Consider the following 24913-nt stretch of genomic DNA (forward strand, 5'->3'; position numbering starts at 1 on the left):
ACAAGCATCTTTACAATGGGGTTTTGTATTTCACTGATTACTGGGAGAGCTGCAGAAGTCTGAAGGGTTCAATAACGTATTACACATTATTGCATGGAATGTTTAAACACGTCTTGATTTAAACAGAACACGGACTGGAATTATCCCAATTTTCAAAAACATAATGATTCTTTGTAATCTGCCTGTCAAGGGCAGTAAGTTCAGAATTCTCGATAAATCCTGCCCAGTTTAAATTCACATGCTGTCACAAGTGGTATGCTGACATTTATCTCTTGGGTCAAGGCGACAGAACGCTCCAGCAGCAGCAGAGAGCCCTGCATGTTCTATAAATAGCTGTTATCTGGCGATTGGTTATTCCCCGAGAATTGTTGAATGTGGAAAAACCAGTCGCTTGTTGGAAATCTGGATTTCCAGGAAATCGTAGCAGCGTCTTATATAAAGTCCTCGCATGTTTTTCACGTGATATTTCTCATCTTCCTCGCTTCACAACAGACCGTAAGTACACTCACTCGCTACCAAATAGTTATTTTATTTGCGTGGGGAGAAAATGTTACATTATTATGTTTAGTAATATGTTTATGATGCCTGTTTAAATGGAGAGGTGTGTTTTGATGGGAATTAGGGGTTCAAGGTTATATAGTAACGTGCATGCACGTGTGCGCGCGCTCGCTTTTGTGTGTGTGTCTATGTGTGTGTGTGTGTGTGTGTGTGTGTGTGTATGTGTGTATGTGTGAGTGTGTGTGTGTGTGTGTGTGGCTGCTTGTACTAGTCCGGATTTATGCTATCTTCCCGAAGCAAAGGGTCAACTGACTACACGGAAGGGGAAAGGTTTGGATGTGTATGTATATGTATAGGCAGGGTGTGTGTATGTAGGGGCAGGGTGTGTTTGTATGTATAGGCAGTGTGTGTGTATGTGTAGGCAGGGTGTGTTTGTATGTATAGGCAGGGTGTGTTTCTGTATAGGCAGGGTGTGTATATGTATAGGCAGTGTGTGGATATGTATAGGCATGTTCTGTTTGTATGTAGGGGCGGGGTGTGTTTGTATGTAGAGGCAGGGTGTATGTATGTATGTATAGGCAGGGTTGGTGTGTATGTATAGGCAGGGTGTGTATATGTATAGACAGGGTGTGTTTTTGTATAGGCAGGGTGTGTATATGTATAGACAGGGTGTGTTTGTGTATAGGCAGGATGTGTGTGTATGTAGGGGCAGGGTGTGTTTGTATGTATAGGCAGGGTGTGTTGATGTATGTAGGGGCAGGGTGTGTATATGTATAGGCAGTGTGTGGATGTATGTATAGGCAGGGTGTGAATATGTATGTATAGGCAGGGTGTGTTTGTATGTATAGGCAGGGTGTGTTTGTATGTATAGGCAGGGTGTGTTTGTACGTATAGACAGGGTGTGTTTGTATGTATAGGGAGGGTGTGGATATGTATAGGCAGGGTATGTGTATGTATGTATAAGCAGGGTGTGTTTGTATGTCGAGGCAGAGTGTGTGTGTATGTATAAGCAGGGTGTGTTTGTATGTATAGGCAGGGTGTGCGTATATGTATTATTAGGGTGTGTATATATGTATAAGCAGGGTGTGTTTGTACGTATAGACAGGGTGTTTTTGTATGTCTAGGCAGGGTGTGGATATGTATAGGCAGGGTGTGTGTATGTATGTATAAGCAGGGTGTGTTTGTATGTAGAGGCCGAGTGTATGTGTATGTATAAGCAGGGTGTGTTTGTATGTATAGGCAAGGTGTGTTTATATGTATTATTAGGGTGTGTATATATGTATAGGCAGGGTGTGTTTGTATGTATAGGCAGGGTGTGCTTGTATGTATGGGCAGGGTATATTTGTATGTATAGGCAGGGTGTGTGTATATGTATAGGCAGAGAGTGTATATGTATAGGCAGGGTGTATATATGTATAGACAGAATGTGTATATATGTATTATTAGGGTGTATATATATATATATATATATATATATATATATATATAGGCAGGGTGTGTGGATATGTATGGGCAGGGTCTGTGTGTATGCATTGGCAGTGTGTGTGTATATATATAGGCAGGGTGTGTATATGTAAAGGCAGGGTGTGTTTGTATGTACAATGTATAGGCAGGGTGTGTATATTATATGTAGCTTGTGTGTATATGTTTGGGCAGGATGTATATATGTCTAGACAGGGTGGGTGTATATGTACAGGGAAGGGTGTATGCATGTAGGGGAAGGGTGTGTGTGTAGGTGAAGGGTGTATGCATGTAGGGGAAGGGTGTGTGTGTAGGTGAAGGGTGTATGCATGTAGGGGAAGGGTGTATGCATGTAGGGGAAGGGTGTATGCATGTAGGGGATGGGTGTATGTGTGTAGGTGAAGGGTGTATGCATGTAGGGGAAGGGTGTATGCATGTAGGGGAAGGGTGTATGCATGTAGGGGAAGGGTGTATGCATGTAGGGGATGGGTGTATGTGTGTAGGTGAAGGGTGTATGCATGTAGGTGAAGGGTGTATGCATGTAGGTGAAGGGTGTATGCATGTAGGGGAAGGGTGTATGCATGTAGGTGAAGGGTGTATGCATGTAGGGGAAGGGTGTGTGTGTGTAGGTGAAGGGTGTATGCATGTAGGTGAAGGGGGTATGCATGTAGCGGAAGGATGTATGCATGTAGGGGAAGGGTGTATGCATGTAGGGGAAGAGTGTGTGTGTGTAGGTGAAGGGTGTATGCATGTAGGGGAAGGGTGTATGCATGTAGGGGAAGGGTGTATGCATGTAGGGGAAGAGTGTATGCATGTTGGGGAAGGGTGTGTGTGTAGGGGAAGGATGTGTGTATGTAGAGGAAGGGTGTGTGTGTATGTAGGGGAACTGTGTGTATGTAGGTGAAGGGTGTATGAACATGTATGTAGGTGTAGGGTGTATACATGTAGGTTTAGGGTGTATGTATGTAGGGGAAGGTTGTGTGTATATAGGAGAAGGAGTATGTACTTGGGGAAAGGTGTATGTATGCAGGGCAAGGTTGTGTGTATATTAGGCAAGGGTGTAAGTATGAAGGGGAATCGGTTTGTGTATGTTGGGAGAAGGGTTTATGTTTGTAGGGATAGGTTTATGCATGTAAAGCAAGGGTATATGTTGGTAAGGTAAGGGTGTATGTATGATGGGGAAGTGTGCATTTTTGCATATTTTCTCAGAAGTTATTCATGTATTTGTTCGAACAAGACGATGTGTCAATGTGTCAATGTGTAGGCACGTGGCTGTACGGCATGGGTGTGTCTACGTGTCTGTGCTTCATAGTTACGATATTGTCATAGTTTCTTTTCTGCTATTTCCGAATATATTAAAATAGAAATGTTGTATTCTAAGGTTATTTCTCCATCAAGTCGGAGTCTCGAAACCCATTGTGTGTATTATTTCTGCATAACGTGCAGCATTGGTAATAAAAGAACGATAAAAATGCATGCGTCTATGTTGAAATAATTGTGATGATTTGACGTCACAAAGTGAAATGAGGATATCCTGCAATGGACTTATGCAGTATTGATTTGGGGAATTATTTTGGCATATGAACTTATGAACTTATAAGTTGTTATTATCAAACCTCTAAGAATGGGTCATGTTTTGTATTTAGTCAGGATAAGTCCAAGGTAAAGGTCAACGTATTTAAAACATGACAATATCTTTTGTCAGTTCCTGGGCACAACTACTTCAACAAGCATAAAATTGGATGTATGCCTGCATCTGAATAAATTCTTCCACATCAAATGTCGTTGCATGTTTTCCACAGGTCATGGTCATCTTCAGGTCAATATAGAAAGTGGTTTAGTATTTCCAATTACTGTTGCACCTTTATTAAAAAAATTCTTCGGCTTGGAGTTTTCTAATAATGGTGCAAAAGTAAAGCCCATTCTTTGCATCCCTTGAAACAACCGCAATTATTCACAATAATTTATCTCAATGGCATTGCAACAAATTACCCTGGACTCACAGTTTCATTTAAAGCCCGATTCAAATCACAGCAACGCAACTGATAATCGTCCAATCAAATTAGTCTGATCGTAGCGATATAAGAGACTGAGATGGTGACGTCACTTCCTAAGCAAAGCAATGGTGGGCCAGCCACGTCAGTGGACGTTTGCACAAGTAACAACTCTCCATGTGGGTATATGATAACAGCAACAGCAGCCAGCAAGAAAAAAACAAACTGTAAACAACAACTGAAACTCGGCTATTCCTTTTCAGAAGATGGCGATGGTATCATTTGGATGTGAGCGACATTTGCCCAGTTTGGTCGTGTCCAAGTTCCAGACAGGTATCCAGTTCATTGACAAACTGATGACTGCACTACAGGTTGGAGATTACAACTTTAAACAACATATCAAAAATGCTTGTGCGTCCTTTTCAAAGGCTGAGTGTGAGTTAGAAAAACATATCCGTCGTCAAACCAAAAAGTGTCGGGAAGAGGAAGCAGAACTATCAAACATGCAGAGGAGACATCAAGAAATTCTTAGATCTCTGGCAGGCATGAAAGATTCACTGGAGTCTTTGTCCAAAACACTCGAGGAGCAGAGGAAGAAGGTTAAAAGTGCTCAGTCAGATGTGAAAGATTCTGAGGCACGTGTCCGAAAGGAACAATCTAAATACGAAGACGCCATTGCAACTAGAAACGGGGTTGAGGCAGCAGGTTGGGCGACGATATGGGTACCTGTTGTCGGAGCATCACTCTTGTTAGTTTCTGAAACAGCACTCAAAAAATGTGTTGATAATGCAGAACATTGCCTTGAGTCCACTAAGTCGAATTTATCCAGAGCTGAAGACGCTGTACGTGAGATGACAAAAGCTCGTGAAAATACTCAAGGCGATATCAAGAAACGTGAAATGGAAAAGACCAAAATGAAAAACGAAATGGTGGAGACTCAAAAGAATATTTCTACATACAGGAAGGACATTAACGAGCAAAATCGAACCTTAACATCGTTGAGGAAGGTGATGACTCGTCTGGGTAAAGTGTCGGGACGAGCAGAGGTACTGAGAGATGCAACAGCCATCATGCATGATATAGCAGAGATCGGGATACCTCTTAAGAGTTTGTTTGACAGTTTTGAGGAGTTCATTACGCAACCAGATCTCTGGAAGAAGGTGCTTTCTCGTCCTGAATTTCTGGCCGTTTGCGATGATGACGATGGAGACTGGTGAATGGAAACAGAAATGATGCCTTGACAATGTTGCTAAGACTGTTGTCTCCATCACGTGAAGAGGATAATCAAGTTCTTAAAGTGTTTGCTGATCAGGTTTTATTTGAGAACGATTGGCAGAGGATTCATGTCGATCAGTGTCAATGTATGTTTGGACACTGACAAATAGGCCGTCAGTTGAATGAAACCTTCAGTTGACATGTTGCCAAGGCTGTTATTAAGGCCGCCAAGTTATTAAAGTGTTTGTTGAAACTTATAACTGTTGAGCGGGTTTTATTTGGAAATGCTTGACAGTAAATATATGTAGACAGTGTGATTGTGTCTTGGAACACTGACAAATAGGTCGTCTGTAATTGTTTACATGTTTCTCCAGCCAGGCCTAGATTCCCGTCGCTCTGTTGAATATTAAGCATCCCGCTATGGAAAACAATTCTCATTCATAAAACTATTCCGTGCTTTTTGAGGATATTTGAGAAGGGAAATAACTCTGTTTACTGTATGTAATTTCCTGTCCAGGGTATCACGACTTATATGCTAATTATGGTCAGTGAGAAAGTGAATGGGTGAATTGGTGTTACACCGATTAATTCGACTGTAGGAATCATGTTCACTGTTGTCTTTGTAATTGTACGTCTTCGCAAAGTCTGTCATGGAAGTAGCTCATTTTGAAGTGAACTCACACTATTTAGTATTGTCATTATTATTTCTTTTGTTATTTCGAAATAAATGAAAAGTAATTGTAGTATTCTGAGGCTATTTATCCCGCTGACCTCTCGCAACTCATCTCTCAAAAATGTAACATTACTAATATAAAACTGTTAAAAACAATTCGTCGAAAGACAAGGTCATCTTAGAGATGATTGTAGGTCACGAGCAGAGGTACTGAGAGATGCAACAGCCATCATGCATGATATTGCAGAGATCGGGATATCCCTTAAGAGTTTGTTTGACAGTTTTGAGGAGTTCATTACGCAACCAGATCTCTGGAAGAAGGTGTTTTCTCGTCCTGAATTTCTGGCCGTTTGCGATGATGACGATGGAGACTGGTGAATGGAAACAGAAATAATGCCTTTGGCCAAGACTAGTGTCTCCATATCACTTTGAAAGATACTCCAGTTATTAAAGTGTTTGTTGAAACGTATAACTGTTGAGCGGGTTTTATTTGGAAATGCTTGACAGTAGATTTATGTAGATAGTGTGCCTTGGGACACTGACAAACAGGTCTATAATTGCTTGCATATTTCTCCAGCTATGAAGGGCAAAAGACGAATTTGCCTATTCATAAAGCAATTCTGTGCTGTTTATTGATGAGGATAGTGGAGAGTTGTATGTCTTTTCAAAGACTGTCATGGAAGGAACTAAATCGCATTTGATGACACTCTTCGTTGCAATAGTGTCGTTATTTATCATCCAAAACTGGCTCCCACGGGAGATATCGTTTGGGTGAGATCATGCGATATCTACATTTTATTACTTGCCCGTGAAGAGATCACCCGTTTAATAAACATACAGCTGTATTACACATTGTGTAATACCAAAACGCGTGCTTATGTACACTCCGAACTCGTTTCACGAACAAATATTAAAAGCTCTCAACATCCCTTGGCTTATTCAACGACATTTCATGTGGAGATGATAGATCACTGAGAGGAGCTTATGCACATCCGATGACCCCCAACAACCTTGTTGCTAGGCTGACGTCACATGGCATTATTTCGCCAATGGATCTTGCAACAAAATTCCATAAATTACGTCATCAAGGAATTGTGACGTGATTGTAAACTCTGATGTGCAAGCCCCCGTTCCACAAGGCGATCGTATTGTCGCGCAACGACAGTCGTTAGGCTAAGTTAAAGTGTGTGAGTTGCGAAAACCTTTGCGCTACGATAATTTTGAGGAACGGACGCCTGAACTCTAAAGGTGGACCGTTATATGGTATCAAATTCATACGGTTCAACTTTTGACGTGTTTGAAGTATTATTCTGTTAAACTCAATTGGATATGCCGTTGGTCGTGTAGGTGTCAGCCCATTCACACTCAACAGTATAATTCTAAAAACGTTATAAATGGTAAGTAATAAACTCGTGAATAGTATTCTATATGTAGATATAGCGGCGATAGAATTGCATCACAATGCTCTGCAGACCATTGTGACGTCATCGTTTCCATGACGTCACAATCAAATGACATCACTGATGGCTCTGCTACTGAACCTGTGGGCAGTACTTTTTACACTTAACCCTCATGGTGCCTGGACGTCAGTCAGCCTGCAAACCGCCCAGTGCCGCACTGTGCTGACGTCGCGGTTACAAAAACGTATACATTGTATCAAAAGTGTTGCAACGTCTTTATTTCTTCACACAGTGTAACCAAATTGTATAACATGCAACTCGGGTTGATTGTCTTTCCAACAGTATCTAAAGTCACCAAATCCAAAAGATCTATGCACTGCCCAGCCATGGATAAATGTGCTAGTATTAAAAGTTTCCTACTTTTCCACATTAATCGTAATATGGACGCACCCGAATATGGCAAGCAAAGTCAAGTAAGCGCCCTTGTTTGAAATCTAAATGACCAATAATTCATATCATTGGCAAGTACATGTCCTAACAGTGATAGACATATAATATTTATGTTGTAGTACACATTCACTGAGAATTTTCCGTGAGTTATATTTACCGATAAAAAAACCGATGAAATTGTGCGTGTTTTTGACGTCAAAACAAAATTGACGGAAGTGGTCGTGATTAATTCATACACAGACTGTTTCAAAGATTATGTCACAAAACGAATGACAGTTTGGAATGTATATCGTGAAGAAATCCCGGTTACGTCCATGTATGTTTCAATGACCGTGCTCTTTTATTAGTGATAAAAACAACTTCCGGGTAATTGACATCGTACATTTTCAAAGGACAAAATGTGAAAGATCGCTAAACAGCCCTAACAATACTCAAATTGACATCGCTCAATATCAGGCATCATTGTTATTTCATAATAATTAACAAGATTATACTAACGTAATACCACCCAAGAGTAAGTACATGTAGATTCAATCAAAATTGTTGAAACGTTTTCATGGGCAGCAAATCTATTCAACAAACCTATTTTCGATCACTCGCAACTCGGGCGCCATATGTCATTGTTTCACTATGACCACCAGAAAACACATCCTCGTATCAGCTCGTATTTCACACTTGGCTGCCTAACTGAGACCTTTGCTCAAAATATACTTGTATGGCCAGTCCATAAAATACCACTTTTTCTTTCATTTATTCATTTGTTTTATAAATACGACTTTAGAAGTGTATTTACACCTAGCTAGGTGTGTACATGTACATTAAAGGGCATACGTGATAGTTTATTTCCACTAGTTTCCCATTCCATCCCATTCTACTGAAGGAAAAGTTTGAAAAAGATAATGATCGTTTGTCAATGAAAGTAATGGAATTATTTGTCATAAAAGGAAAAATATATTCTTGGTATTGAACTTCGAAAATTGAACCAGCAAAATCTTACATAAAAATGGTTTATTATGTCTTTCCTTTTTTTCTTAATTTTGGCCTAGATAAACAACAGCTTGGAGGGAAGATATACAAAATAAAATGGTGGAAAAAAACACAAGAATGTATTGATTTTACTCTTGGACAAATCAATACAAAGAAAAATCTATTTCATACCTAGGATAAAAAACTAAGTAGAATCTAGTTACTACTATATGTCACTGGTCGAAGTATTTGGTAATGCAGAGTGAAAAAAGACATACAAAACGAATTCACATTTACACTAAAAACTCTTTGTCTTTCAGAAATTGATTATCTATATATTGTGAGAAGATCTATGATTACTTTTACTGTTTATGTTATAAATTGAACCATTCGAGATTCTAATAGATGAAGCTAAAATATTAAAAATCTAGATGGTTTAATATTGGATCCATTTTGACAGCTTTCTCACTGTACTCAACTAAATGCATATTATTTTTTTGGAATATCAAGCATTCAAACAGATATGAAAAGCACATGTCAACATACCAAAATTAGAAAACTGCGCCAAATATACTAACACCGTTAGTCAAATGATAAGCGATCTCATTCACTCGTCGGTCGCCGTAGACATTTTCCAATAGTGATGTACTAGATATGCTTTCTAGTTCAGTCAAAGAGAATATTGTTATTTGGAAAAGGAAACCACGTGTATCCATTATACTACCACAACATTAGATCAGCTGTTTCAAGTGACGTCATCCACGTCACAACACGCGAGGTCAAATCACGCGCACCTGTCCAGACGACAAATTCACAGCGGCGGGAAATCATCGACCGTCTATTAGCCTATTTGAATAAAATTGCAGATTGTAACGAAATAAAATTAATTGTACTCATTGCTGACATTTCCGATGACATATCAAATAAGAGTTGAAGACTTGCAATAGATTATCATACGTTAATCGAGAGTACAGTGTACATAAATAATTTGTAAATCTAATATTATTTTTTTATCTAATATCCATAGCAGAATGTTTGAAAACGAGCTATAATATATTCCATTTTCTGAAGAGATTAGTAATGTGGATTTGATGATATATATGCATACACAATTGATTATCAATTATCTTCTACAATCACAGCATGTACCATGTACATTAGACTCATGGAAAATACTATTTCAGCACACCAATCACAGCGCCATTATCACAGTTTCAATGAAAGGAAAAATAAATCGCAATCGAACTTTACAACACATCGTATCCATAAGCAGTTAATCCAAATGCAAAGAGGTATTGCTGGCATCATTGTAGAAGTTATGTTGATGTTTTCAGTAGTTCCATTATGTTTGTTTCGCTTGTACCATCGACAGAAACGGGGCCCGAGCTACCACATTTGGAACCGACCTTGACACAATATTTGTTTACAATATGGCGTCGACTCACGTTAGATGTCGTGGCCACACTTTTAAAATCTCCATTTGCGACAAAATGTGAAACAGTTAGGGCAAGTCACTCACACGGTCAGCTAGTTTGAGCAATCACACATGACTCTTCGTCATTTCATATGAAAAAAGTAGCAGTTATTTGTCTGAACGGGCGAGTATGTAGGGCAACCGGTAGACAAAAAAATCACGGCACTGCTATGATGCGAACGTGCCCTGTCGATCACTTCGGGCTTGGCCATTCAATGTTTAGGTTTTGATCATGAACCTCCTGCCCATAAATATACACTATACCAACTTAATATTAACGATTATAGCTATCTTTCCGTATCTTTGATTTGAATATTTTCTGTAAATCAGCATCATAAACAAAAAGACAATCTGCACTGTCTGTCTGTATGTAGCGCCGTGCTAAATCGCCATGACACAGTCGATAAACATATGTAATACTTGAACAAAAAACTTCCCTGGCCGACTAAACGTTAGTACTCTTACGCCAATAACTAAACAGTGGGGACTAGTGAATATTTCTGACCGGTCCGATCAGATTTCTTTTTCAAATTGGCTGTCTGATATAATAATAGTTACGTGTATGTGACAACGGTGCATAATAAAAAATTGCCTTCATTCGCATGAAGTTCAACATGGCAGAAAAAGATCGAGAAGCGCGGTAACCACATTACTAATCTCGCCATATTTCGCAATCCGTAGCACTGCATAAAATATGAGTTACACGATATTAACGTTGAGATGATTAGGGTGATGATGGTTATAAATTCATTCAATGAACGGCATAAATGTACTGGAAATATACACTGTCGTTTTCTCATGCGTACCGACCATTCCGCCATTACCGATAGTCGATAAAAATATACAAAACGTGTAAATAAACGTGTTCATAAAGGAGTGAACAGAATTGTATTTACGTGAATAAGTATTACAGTTGGGAAAAATATGTCTCTCTGACCACTCAGGTCATATTTTTTCTTATGAACACGGATTTTGTCTGAAAATATTTACGTGTATGTGACATTGGTGCATAATCAAAATTCGCCGTCATTCGCTTGGTGTTCAAACATGGCAGAAAAAGGCCGAGAAGAGCGGTAGCCACTTTACTAATCTCGCCATATTTCGCAATCCGTAGCCTTGTATAAAGTATGAGTTACACGATTTTAAAGCTAAGATGATTGGGGTGATGATGGCTACAGTTTTGACTTTGCGCACTTGGTGTTAAATATCAAAATTCACAGTTTAAAAAGGGCATTTTCTCGGGACCATATATGGTCCCCTGGCACTATGCGGGTGTGAAAAGTGAGGGACCATATATGGTCCCGTGGCACCAAGAGGGTTAAGCAAATGTTTGTTACTGTCTACAAACTGAAATAGTTGGAAGAATGATGTTGGATGATAAAAAACCCAAAACATATCAAATATATCAATACTCGTTGATAAGAGTGGAAAAGTTCTTCCACTTTTATAAACTCGTGTTGATATATTTCATACCAAAAGAACTCGGGTGAGATTCTCTATATCTCATCTGTTATTTTGGAATATATCACAAGGATGATATCATGTTCTGAGGCTGTCGCAACTTGTGTATGATATATGATCAAAAACACTGGAAATAAATGTACCATCCGCCTATTTTGCAAATTGTCAAAGGTCAAGGTCACCTGAGTTGTTTCATATTTTATTTTGACAACATGACAGTGTGACATGAGGATATATCCTGCCATGGACATATGAAGTATAGGCTTGAGGAATTCTTACGACACATGCCATACAAATGTCAAATGTCAAGGTCAGGAGATCCAGTGATATTATTTTCTTTCCCTTTTTCTTTGAAAGTTTTTTGGCCAAGATAAGTCAAAGGTAACGGTCAACGTTTGTAAAACATGACCTTATCATTTGTCAATTCCTGAGGAATAGTACTTCAACAGGCATTGCATTTGATACATACATGGTAGTGTCGTTGCATGTCTACCAAAGGTCAAAGCCATCTTCAGGTCATTGTGGAAAGTTGTATTATTCATTGGCAGTTACTGCTGCACTTTTTTTTTAACAATCCTTGGACTTGGTATTTCTGCATCTTGAAAAAATATGATGATGTAGGTCAAGGTCGAGAAGTCATATTTACTGACTGGAATATCATGGTGGTCTGTTATACTTTCTTGTTGTTTTGATAAAATGGCATGAGGGTGGCTGCCTCTAGTTTCCTTATTTACTGCTTGTGTTCATAAGATATGGAATGTGTAGAATAGGTTGAAAGTACCAAATGCCTGCTGTGCGGCCCAAAAAACGAGCGTTCTCACTGATTGTGTCATCGTAGCTCGTCATGTCTGGGGTGTTGCTCACTCGTGCTATCAACAAATGGTTTGCCTGTTTAATACTCGACTATTGTGATGATATCAGGTGTTTGCGAGAAGGTGAGCGTGTCCTAATCCACCAGTGACACCAGTCACAAACACAAGTTAAAGCAAAAAGTCACCTGCAAAATTATTTTGAAAGCTTTACTAAGGTTTTGATGGCTGTAAATGTGACCAAACAAGTTTTGAGCATTAGTCGTTTGACGCTCTTTGAAATTTTCGCAGAAAGTCATGTCAGCAATGAAAACCAGTAATATAGTCAACGATAATAAGGTCTAAGGTCACATAACCTGATATAAAATGATAGCCTAGTAATCGAGTCTGGAGGGTAACCTTGACAAACATTAATTAGAATTTGTCCATGTTATATCTGTGTTGCGTCCTTTGGGCGTGCCAGAAATCTATGTTCTTGGGTTCGAATCCCAAATTCACCATTATTATGTTTCTAGGCGATTGGAGGGTTAGCCAAGCTCATTCACTGTATAAACATAGGTTAAAGATGATAATTCGATCACTTGGATATCACTACTGTAATTGTGGCAAAGAAGAAACTACTACTTCATTCATTGAAAGAGTTAGTGCAGTCCAGTGGTTAACGTATGTTACATTGTCATGCGACTAGTGTTCGATTTCCCGCATGGTTACATGTTAAGCCCATTCTTTGTGCCCTTCGCAGGAACCGCAATTATTCACATTATTTTATCTCTTTAGTATTGCGACAAAGTATCCTGGATCCATTCATTACCACAGCTTTGTTTTAAGCCCGACGTAAATGTTGCAACGCCAATGATAACCGTCCAATCAAATTACACTCATGAGCGAGAGTAGTGATGTGCGTAGACAGCGATAAAGAGACGGAGATGATTGGAAACGAAGCATTGGTGGCGTGTCACTCATCGACAAACGTTAAAAGTATAGAATCTTCAGTCTAAAGGCGTAAATGTTTCGACACTGGATGAAGACATGTACGTGTTCGAGCTCCTGTTTTGACACTGCTGTTAAAGGCCAACCTTTTGATATTTTGGTGGAAGAGGTCCACTGGGAGTTTGGTTTGTTTTTTATAAAAAACAACAACCTAGATCTGATCCCGGAAATGCTTGAAAAATTATTTCTCCTAAGGTTTACCAAAAACAATCCTGGATGTTCTGGAAAATAGTGTGTTGTGGGTCAACAGTGTATTTGATCCTCTGTTCTCACATCCTTATTGTCGAGTCTGTGCCAGACACAGCAGCTGTGTTTGATAGCATACATAGGGGAATGACCACAACATCCTCCAATTACATATTGTAACTAATTAACTGATGCTCATTTTAATACTGTCCTGTGAACTGTGGACCGTTTCAACTCACATTCTTCTGAAACATGTGCATGAGTTAGATGGGAAAGAATCACAACCACAACTGAAAATTCATTCAGCTCCTCCTTTTCAGAAGATGGCGATGGTATTTTTTGGAGGATGAGAGCGACATGTGCCCAGTTTGGTCGTGTCCCAGTTCCAGATGGGTCTCCAGTTCATTGACAAACTAATGGCTGGATTACAGGTGACCCAGTTCAAGACTGGTAACCAATTCATTGACAAACTAATTGTTGCACTGCAATTTAGATATTACAATGTCAAACGAAACATAGAAAATGCTAGTGCGGCTTTCTCAATGGCTGAAAGTGAGTTAGAAAAACATATCCGTCGTCAAACCAAAAAGTGTCGGGAAGAGGAAGCAGAACTATCAAACATGCAGAGGAGACATCAAGAAATTCTTAAATCTCTGGCAGGCATGAAAGATTCACTGGAGTCTTAGTCCAAAACACTCGAGGAGCAGAGAAAGAAGATTGAAAGTGCTCAGTCAGATGTGAAAGATTCTGAGGTACGTGTCCGAAAGGCACAATCTAAATACGAAGACGCCATTGCAACTAGAAACGAGGTTCAGATAGCAGGAAGGGTGACGTTCTTCATACCTTTTGTCGGATTATCGCTCTTGTTAGCGTCTGAAACAGCACTAAAAAAATGTGTTGATAATGCAGAACATTGCCTTGACTCCACAAAGTCGGATTTATCCAGTGCCGAAGACGCTCTACGTGAGATGGCAAAAGCTCGTGAAAATACTCAAGGCGATATCAAGAAACGTGAAATGGAAAAGACCAAAATGAAAAACGAAATGGTGGAGACTCAAAAGAATATTTCTACATACAGGAAGGACATTAACGAGCAAAATCGAACCTTAACAGCGTTCAGGAAGGTGATGACTCGTCTGGGTAAAGTGTCGGGACGAGCAGAGGTACTGAGAGATGTAAACAGCCATCATGCATGATATAGCAGAGATCGGGTTACCGCTTAAGAGTTTGTTTGACAGTTTTAAAGAGTTTATTACACAACCAGATCTCTGGAAGAAGGTGCTTTCTCGTCCTGAATTTCTGGCCGTTTGCGATGATGACGATGGAGACTGGTAAATAAAAACAGAAATGATGCCTTGACAATGTTGCTAAGACTGTTGTCTCCATCACGTGAAGAGGATAATCAAGTTCTTAAAGTGTTTGCTGATCAGGTTTTATTTGAGAACGATTGGCAGTGGATTCATGTCGATCAGTGTCAATGTATGTTTGGACACTGACAAATAGGCCGTCTGTTGAATGAAAACATAAGGGATACCTTCAGTTGATATTTTGCCAAGACTCGTGTCTCCATATCACTTTGAAAGATACTCGAGTTATTAAAGTGTTTGTTGAAACTGTTGAGTGGGTTTTATTGGTGAATGCCTGACACTAGATTTATGTAGCTATTGTGCCTTGGAACACTGACAAATAGGTCTGTAATTGTTTGCGTATTTCTCCAGCCAGGCCTAAATTTCCGCCCACTCTGGTAAATATTTATCTATGATGTAATCTATCTGTTATGTTTTGCGTGTTTCCCATCTCGAGGTGGGCCTAAATTACTGTCGCCTGCTTGATCATTAATCATTCCGCTCTCACAAGCAACAGACGAATTTTCCCATTCATAAATAGATTTCGTACTCTATTTTCTGTCTTGAGGATAATCGAGGTTGGAAATATATCAGGCTTTTTTCGCTTTCGAAATCTCCCCTCATCTGCCGTTAAAGCATTCACGACAACACAGCATCCGTTGTACTTCGACCAGAGACCAAGTAACGATACTGTGAGTTGATAATTGAATTGTTTGATAGGCATTACTCAGAAGTTGACGGGTGACAAAGTAGACACAGTTTATGGATAAGTACTAAGAGCCAACGGCAGAAACGCAACTAAACGCCAAGAACCTAAAGATAGAATTGACTGCAACTGTGGACAAGCATTGGTGTGGTGCAACTGTGGTGAAACATTCCGCCCCATGAACACCAGAATCAAAGAGCACAAAGCTTCAACCATCAAATCAGATAGTAAATCTGCCATCTCGGACCATATCAGCAACTGCCTCAATCACAACATCAACTGGGACAATGTCTAATTCCTCTCCAACAACCTCAATGATTTCATCAAAAGAAAACTAACTGAAGCAGTCCACATTCACCGCCACAAGCAACCAATCAACAGAGATCCAGGCTATTTCATCCTATCCGCCTACTATGAACTCATTGAATAATAATCTCAATACCAATGTAAACCTATCCTGTTGAATTGGCTTCCTGTCTTATTGGCTTCCACCTCGTCTGGTGTCTGTCCATCAAGTTGTTATAGTATGTTATCCTTCTGTTGTCATTACTTGACCTGCTCATGTCAATGCCCGTCATGTCTTCTCTGTCCATCAAGTTGTTATAGTATGTTATCCTTCTGTTGTCATTACTTAACCTGCTCAAGTTATCCTCACTCATGGATGCAATTGTTGTTACTGTTAATCCTTCACCTACTATATATACACCTCGTCATAAATATCGCACCACACATTTTAAAGTAAAAGTAGAAAATATAATTTTCATGTTTTTTAAACTACAAGTACATATTTCACATACTACACCATCTGTGAACATGATATGACTAACACACCCTTTTCCGAGCTGCACGTGCATGCTTACGTTGAGCATGCTTGTACCGAGGGTCGGTTTGCTAAAAATGATGTATGCACATAGCCTCTTTTGGCGTATGTTATGTTGGCAGACACAGCTAAAATTTGGTTTTAGGCATAAATTAAGCTTTATTTTGACCAACCAGTGAAATGCCCAAGCGTCCAGTACCTTTGAACCAAAGATGGCAAATTGTTGGTGTGCATCAGATTGGTATGTCATGTCGTGCTATTGGAGCACAACTGAATATTAATCACACTGTCATCAGCAGGCTAATACGTAAGCATACTGCTTCTGGACGTCCCAGAAAAAAACATTGACAGGGAAGATCGAGCTTAAGTCTACTTGTACACAGCTGCGACATGGATGGCATCCATACAACAAAGTGTCCATCAGCACCATCAGACGACGCCTAAATTCTGCAGGATTGAGAGCAAGACGACCAATCAGACGTCCACTCCTCACAAATCAGCACCGCCATGCCCGTTTAGCCTGGTGCCAAGCACGTGCTCGCTGGAACCTGAGGACATGGACATGCTTCCAATGAAAGCAGATTTTTGCTGCATTATACAGACGGGAGGGCACGAGTTTGGAGGCAGAGAGGCACAACATATGATCAGAGGAACATTCAAACTGATGTTCCATTTGGGGATGGATCCGTCATGGTGTGTGTGTGTGTGGGGGGGGGGGTTGTTCCTACGATTGTAAACTTGACCTCATCACACTTCCCGGAACACTGAATGGACAGAGGTACCAGAACTTGATCCTGGATGGTGCTGTTGTGCCTCATTTCGATAACCATGCTCTCGCCACACGTCCAGTCTTCATGGACGATAATGCCAGACCACATCGTGCTCGAGCTGTTGTTCAGCATCACCAACACAACGCCATTGAGACACTACCCTGGCCTGCCAGAAGTCCAGACATTAATCCTATTGAGCCTTTGTGGGATATTTTGGGATGTAGGGTGAGAGCAAGGGATCCTCCAGTTCAGAACCTTCAGGAATTGGCCCATGCATTGCATGATGAGTGGCAGCAGATCCCCCAACAGAGATTCAGACGTCTGGTGACCAGCACTTGGATAACATGTAGAACATTGTTATCCAAGTGCGAGGTGGTTACACCAGATACTGAGTTAACAAGCCATTGTGGACCTTACTAGTGTGTTCGACATTAATGAAATGTGAACTGTGTTGTGTGTCTGTTGTAACGACTCCGGCAACCATACTTATTTTACGGAGTTTTTGTGAACTTTAGTTTGCTACAATTAGACCCTCAATTTGTGCTCAAATTCGGTCTAGTGTTGTCAATTTTCTGACTGAACGCTCACATGAAGCCATATAAATAGTTTAATGTGTTTTTCTAAGCACCATGTTTATGAGGTTGAAGATCCAGTTTTACTTAGTGAAAAAAGGTGGAGGGTGCGATATTTATGACGAGGTGTATATATTCTGTACCATGTTCATCTTACAGTCTTGCATGACAACTGTATAAGGGTCTATTCCGAAACGTCTCCTTTACATTTATTAAAGAAGTTGTTATCAATACATTTTGTCTACTTTTAATAATTCAAATTGTCAACCAAGCAACACCCACCCAAAGGAAAGTTTTAATTATTTGTGTAGTTTCTTTCACTAACTCCCCTGATCAAACAGAGGAAGCAATAGTAAGGGTAGTCAAATATCTAATTGCCCCAGTCACAAAACATGACATTAGATCATCAAATTCGGAGTAAATGTCACTCTATCAAAATCAAAATCTGATGTGTTCTGTCAGACAATTAATGCAGGGTACAATCTTTATAAAACCGCTACATTACATGGGCATATATCGTATTTTTTTCTGTTTTTCAAGATGAAGATGTTAAAAACAATTGACGATGTGACGTATTGGTTCATCTTGTGAGTGACACATGCAGTTGTTGTTCTCCTGAATCAAGACAAGATGTCAACAGATCGGAAGGTTTTTCGTTTCCTTATGAGACTAGTCGGAGAAACGCAGTTTCTTATTTGAACTATATATGGGAAGGCATGAAAATAAGATTTTGGATTTTAAGAACATGTTATGGATTGGAATTATTCTATTTTAAGAATTTCCTAGTTTTCGTACATTCCGAACTTTCTTTTATCTTTTTGAATTATCTACATAAAACACGAGTCTCACATGGCTTCGATACCACCGATGCCTAATTATGGCTAGAGGATAGAGCGTCCGCCTTGAAGGTCGAGAGTTCGATCCCCGGCCGCGTCATACCAACAGAGGTTAAGAGATGGTACTTTAATTATTGATGCCCTTCCTGGCGCTCGGCATTAAGAGGATAAAACGAGGACTGGTCGGCTCGGAGTCTGTATACTGTGTCTGAGTGTGGTATTCGTATTAAACTGCGGCATGGTATCGCGGTGGTCTAGCACTGTATCATATAATGACATATCAGCCGAATCATGCATAGTAACATGAGATCGATATAATAGTGAGTTTTACAAGCGCACGAGTCAAGCTGAGTCGGGTCATTTGTGTGAATGTCGTTTTGAGCCACAATGATGAACAGTTTTGTCAGTTATGCAACAAAAGTTTCTTTTTAACACACAGCAAAACGATGTTTTCCAGTATTTTCGGAGCCTATATATTATATTATGTAAAGATGACATCAGGTTCTCGTGAAGATCCGGGATAGAATAGGTCTTCAGCAACCCATGTCTCAAGAGGCGACTATGCTTGTCGTAAGAGGCGGCTAACGGGATCGGATGGTCAGGCTCGCTGCCTTGGTTGATGCATGTCATCGATCCCAATTGTTGTGGATCGATGCTCATGATGTCAATCACTGAATTGTCTGGTCCAGATTCGATTATGTACAGACCGTCGTCATAGAGCTGGAATATTGCTGAGTGCGACGTTAAACAAACAAACAAACACACGTAGTTGAAATTGCCTCAATGTCAGGCAGTATTATGGTCCACGCAAAGTTCAAGCGTGGAGTAGGGCTCCTTAGCTCACTAAAACTAAACACATGTTACTACTATGTATACATCACAAATCGGCCGGACGTGAAAGCCGGAGGAAAATGTATGCAAACGTTTGACTTATCGACATAGTCACTGTACACGCATTTCCGTATTGTTTTTTAATGAATTGGATATAGGTTGTTTGGTTTGTTTGGACTTATAGTGACTTTGAGTGAGACATCATGGCGGATGTCAGCAAGAAGACGATTGCGAAGGCAGAGAAGGACCTAATGAGCCCGAAAGATACGAAGGTACTGTATTCCAAAAGAATGCGATTTTTGTTTGTTGTTTTGTTTTGTTTGTCGTCTCGATCAGCAGTATTTCAGCTGTATGGGACCTCTCCCGTGGTATAGTGGTAAAGCGTCCGCCCGGAGTGCGGAAGGTCCGGGGTTCGATCCCCGGCCGCGGCATACCAAAAGACGTTAAAAGATGGTACTTGTTGTTACCCTGTCTGGCGCTCGGCATTGAGGGCTTAAAACAAGGACCGGTCGGCTCGGAGTCAGTATACTGTGTCTGAGAGGGGTGTTCATGTTAAAGTGCGGCATGGTATCTCAGTGAGCTAGCACTTTAATCGCACACATACACACACACATTGTGGATCGGAGGTGGTGTTATTTGGTGTAGCAGCATTGAGGAAGAAAGCGATATTGGGGAGGTAGTGGTGTTGGTATAGGTAGGTAGTGGTATTTAGGGGGTATTAGTATTGGGAGGTAGTGTTAATGGGGAGGTGGTGGTTTGGGGGAAATCGTGGTAGGCATTAGGGACGTAGTGGTGAGGTCGTGAGGTAGTGACATTTTGGGAAATGGAGATGTTGGGGAGATGGTAGTATTTGGGAGGTGGCGGTATTGTTAAGCAGTGGCATTTGGGAGGTGGCATTTTAAGAAGTTAGCGGGATGGGGGAGGTATTGGTATTGGGAGGTATTCGTAGTAGATATTGAGGTAGTATTGAGATATTATGTTATTAGGGAGGTCGTGGCTTTGTGGACGTGATGGTATTGATGAGTTGCCAGAATTGGAATTATTCGGAGATACTGGCATTTGGGAATTGGTGGTATTCGGAAGGGAGTGGTATTGGGGAGTTTGTGGTATTGGGGAGGCGGAGAAGGTAGTATTGAAGAGATAGTATTATTGGGATTTAGTAGATTTAGGGAAGTAGGTGTACTTGGACACGTTAGGCGGTACTTGATTGAGTAGAGGGGTTGGAGAAGTAGCTGTATTGTGTTTATGGAAAGGTTGGGTTTTAGCATTTGTTGGGCTCTTTTTAACATAAAACTTTACTCAGAGTACCAATGACCTGTAAATGCCGTTTGGGTAAGATAACACACTAGGAACCACGTCATACATTGGTTCAATGAAGTTATTCCAGTACGGATACTAACATATGCTGCCCCCTTCCTCTTGAAAGAAACATATCGTTGGAATGAAATTAAAAAAAATGAACAAAGGTGTTTGTTGTTTGAAAAGACAAACGGTTACTTCACCCCCCCCCCCCCCCATCCCGATTCAGTCGCCTATTTCGACCAGTGTAAGATGCTGGGGACAAAGTCCATCCCAGAATCCCCAGAGGGCACAACAAAATAATGTAGAAAATCGCCTAATTTCACATTTCAGGAGGACATGATGTTGGTCCTCGGGCCTCACATGAACTGGCAGGAAATGCTGTGCCCCGCCCCTCTCTCGGTGTGTCTCCTGGGGCAACTGGTCCTCGTCACGCTGGACAAGGACGTGTCTCTTGTGTCGGAACACATGACTAGAGATCGCTTCAAACACACCGAGTACCCGGAGTCTCTGCGGACCAGCATCCTTCAAGTTGCTGATGAGGGATGGAATGCTTTCAACCTGGCCAACAAAAACATGGATCAAATTCGGCTGCTGACACTGCAGATTCCTCAACACGTCAAGAACGCAGTCAAGGTAATTATTTTGACATTGAATATGCATTAAGGAATGACTTAATTTTAGTATATGCCTCAGTCTCCCAGGAAACGTGATGCTCTTGAACACCAGATTTTCTACTAGAAACCCTGAGTCTCTCAGACAACAAGAATCGCATTCAGCCGACCTGAAGCTCTTCCAAATTCCATGACGCTTTCTTCTTGAGACACTGACTTTCTCCAAAACAGTGAACTCCCTTTTAAGACCATCTTACTCTCAACCACACATCTCAACTCTCCCAGACACCCCGTCTCTCTCTTTAACACACAGATTCTCTCCGACACATCCTCACACTGTTCTCGACACGTGGCTCCCTCCCAGACTCCATTCATCTCCCAGACACCTAACCCCTCTCCTTGGCCCAAGGACAGTCCAAGACATGTTCCATGTTCAGTGTATGTGGGTCCCATATGGCTGTATTTCTGTTTTTTTCAGTACATTGTCAATGGATCCGAAATGGAAGTGCGCCATCTAGTTCCTGATTACTTAGCTAACATTAAACGCATTACTGACACATGCGTTGTACGGGCTGAAGAAGTGGAGACACGATTTTGTACTATCATGGATTTGATAGGAGAACTACAGAAAGCATGCACATTTGCCGAAGGTCACTATTCTGAGAAACTGCTCAAAGCTGAAAAGGATCATGAGGTGAAGACATTGAGAATGAAGTCATTAGAAGAAAGAAAGAAGCTCGCAGAGGAGGAGTACAATGAATTACGCGACCAGTTTAAAAAGGCCGAAAAATCGTATCAAAAAGCCATGGACTCTATGCCATCTGGTTGGAGCATGATCGGTATGGACTTCGTGGAAGGGCTGGCTAAATGCACACTTGGTGTCTTCCAGTCAGTCACCAATTCTGTTACAAGGAAGTCCGCGAAAAAAGGATCCTCCAAAGACAAGCAGGTGCAGAAAGATGAAGACAAGGAAGCTCTTCTGATGCTGGAACTCCCACAGCTATCACTTTGTGTGAAGACTCTCGTAACCAATTTTGATCAGATTATGCAGGGAACGGAAGTGGATCCTCTCATGATGGTCGAGGCAACCTTTCAGGATATTGTTCAGACTTTGAAGTCCTACTCAGGAGTCTGTAAGCAGAAAGTGAACGACATTGTAGTTGACGGGTATCAACTCATCAGGATAATGAAGACTGCTGGTAAGCAGCTTGCCAAGGTACAATCACAAGAAAAAGATGCGAAGCATATAGCAGGAAGGCTGGAAGGAAATATGAAAGCACTGGAGACATTCTGTACACATGCATTTGGACAATCGGTGGAAACACCAACACCCATGATGTCCACTAAAGAGCAGGATAGTTCCAGTTCAGCTTCAGCAAGATATAGTGAACAGTGTAGATTCAAAGTTGAACAACATGCCTCTTCTCTTGAATCAATCAGAGAGGACTTCAAGAGCAAAAGCAAATCATTACAGGAAACCAATGCCCATGTGACGTCAGTCATTGAGGAACTTGCACACATTAATCTTGACAAGGTCAACTTTGGTGAAATAAAACAGTTGTTGCAGAGAGGTATCAAGGCTCTTGGACAGGTTCGAACACAATGGGGAAAGTTGGTGAGATTTTTCACAACAATTTCAAACATCATCAAATGCTCCATGGATGAAAATGTGAAGAATTTCGTCCAGGGCGCCAAGCGAGGGGCAGAGTTTCGTCTTGAGTACACGATGTCGGACATGATGAGGGACACAATCTATGTCCAAGCATCTGAAGCCAACAAGCTATCGTACATGGTAAATAACTTGGCAGAGATGTATGTTGAAGTGTCCGAGAAGCATCTGATGGATCAAGTGGCTAGTCTTGGAGAGCTGCTTGCATTGGGTGGAGAGAACGACAAAGACGCCGTCAACCGAAAGATGTCCCAGTTGAACAGACAGGCAAAGGACGCCACGGTGTCGATTGGTTTGATTGTTGCCCAGAAAGAGCTGGAGTTCGACACAAAGGTGCAGAGGAGGATAGAGAGGATTCAAAGGGAGATGAAAGCCGTCTTACCTCCTCCTCCGCCAGAAGATCCAACGATCAAACAGCAGAAGCAAGAAGCAATTAAAGAAGCTGAGAAGTTCAAGGCAGAACACAAGGTGGTGGATGAAGATGATTGGGCGTGATTTCCTCCTTTAAATCCCCATATAGATTCGAGGACAGTTGGGTAGCCTCGTCACGCGGAATGCCCGTGTTCAATGGATATGTTGAGGTCCAATTCTACTGCCACGCGCTTGATATTTTTTATGAAATATACTAATGAAGTCAAAATCCCTTACAATCACACACTGTTGTGTCCAACTTTAATGTGTCGAACTTAGGGTTGTCTTGAAGTAAAAGCTTGGCTGCTGCGTATTTTTTCTGTATTTACTCGATGTATATTCGTGGGTCCCTTCAACTTCGACGCAAGGGTGTTTGACTAAATTTAAATATGAATGTTTTGGTTTTGTATAAAGTCACATACGTTGTTTATTGTAAAATATTGACATTATCCACTTTTCTGTTCATCTTGCACCAGCCCCTGAGTCTTTTTGTCTCAATTTGCAAGAACGATCTACGTTCTAAGATGTATGTTCTACAGGCTTACTTAAAATGGTTTGTTTTCTTTACTTGGATATTTTCAACCTTGAGTTTATGTTTTTTTTCATTTGACGCTCGAAAAACGTTTGGAGGATATCACACTCATTAGATATTCAAAAGTTTAAAATGCAAAAACTGTTAACCAAAGTCTTCAGTGTACAAATATACACGTTCAGCTGTTAATGTTTACATCTGTATCACCTCCTGATGATTCTGGTCCCCATCACCTTTGCTTACCGTAAAGGACCCAGATGGAGGAGGATTGGTTGGGACAATGTGCTACACAGGTGATTAGGTTTTGTTTGTTTGTTTGTTGTTTAACGTCGCACTCAGCAATATTCCAGCTATATGACGGCGGTCTGTAAATAATCGAGTCTGGACCACACAATTATGAGGTGATTAGGTGCATTATACCCGGAGATATGCACGATTACGTTTTAACCACTGACTTGCCTGGATCAGATTTGATAATTCACAACAATGATATTACTTTAGTATTAACACACCTTGTATAATCCTGTTTTCAAATACAACTATTTCGTTGTGATTATATACTTGAGGAGACTTGATTTGAGTATTAAACATTAGTAATGTTAAAGAACATCGCTCTTTATATTTGCTGTTATTTACCTCTGTGGAGGTCTGTCACTTTAAATCCATATACTTAAGAACAATGTTATTCATATTTAGGCACATACTCATGTTTATTGTACTGTATATAATGTTCATCCATTGACAAAACATCATGTATAACCAGGGTTTGTATTAAAGCTACTTCGTTGTGATTATGTACTTGAGGAAAAGGTTTTATGAATGGTTAATTATTGCTACAGATTGAAAACTAATTACAATGATTTTGTTGTGAAAATATTGGAAATGTGGAATTCTATTTAGAATAAACTTCTCTTTTTGAAAATATTTTTG

At 40.5% G+C, this 24913-nt stretch overlaps 2 protein-coding genes and 1 pseudogene across 3 annotated transcripts; all 3 read left to right on the forward strand.

Moving 5' to 3' along the window:
* Window positions 1-453: 453 nt before the first annotated feature.
* Window positions 454-24864, forward strand: LOC139459537 (uncharacterized). 2 transcript variants are annotated; one of them, XM_071241068.1, is made up of 4 exons: window positions 454-495; window positions 19643-19730; window positions 21091-21393; window positions 21850-24864. In XM_071241068.1, the coding sequence occupies exons 2-4, from the start codon at window positions 19662-19664 to the stop codon at window positions 23533-23535; spliced, it is 2058 nt and encodes a 685-aa protein (XP_071097169.1). In that variant the 5' UTR covers window positions 454-495; window positions 19643-19661; the 3' UTR covers window positions 23536-24864. The 2 variants fall into 2 exon arrangements, with proteins under 2 accessions (XP_071097169.1, XP_071097170.1); XM_071241069.1 differs by lacking the exon at window positions 454-495 and adding an exon at window positions 18426-18439.
* Window positions 3812-5940, forward strand: LOC139458788 (structural maintenance of chromosomes protein 4-like). Its single transcript, XM_071240206.1, has one exon. It carries the CDS (start codon window positions 4220-4222, stop codon window positions 5168-5170), a length of 951 nt encoding a protein of 316 aa, XP_071096307.1. The 5' UTR covers window positions 3812-4219; the 3' UTR covers window positions 5171-5940.
* On the forward strand, window positions 13766-15097 carry LOC139459538 (tropomyosin-like; annotated as a pseudogene).
* Window positions 24865-24913: the final 49 nt, after the last annotated feature.

The sequence above is a fragment of the Haliotis cracherodii genome, unplaced genomic scaffold (assembly GCF_022045235.1).
Source record: "Haliotis cracherodii isolate W230 unplaced genomic scaffold, xgHalCrac1.p SCAF_13, whole genome shotgun sequence".
Lineage (NCBI taxonomy): Eukaryota > Metazoa > Mollusca > Gastropoda > Lepetellida > Haliotidae > Haliotis > Haliotis cracherodii.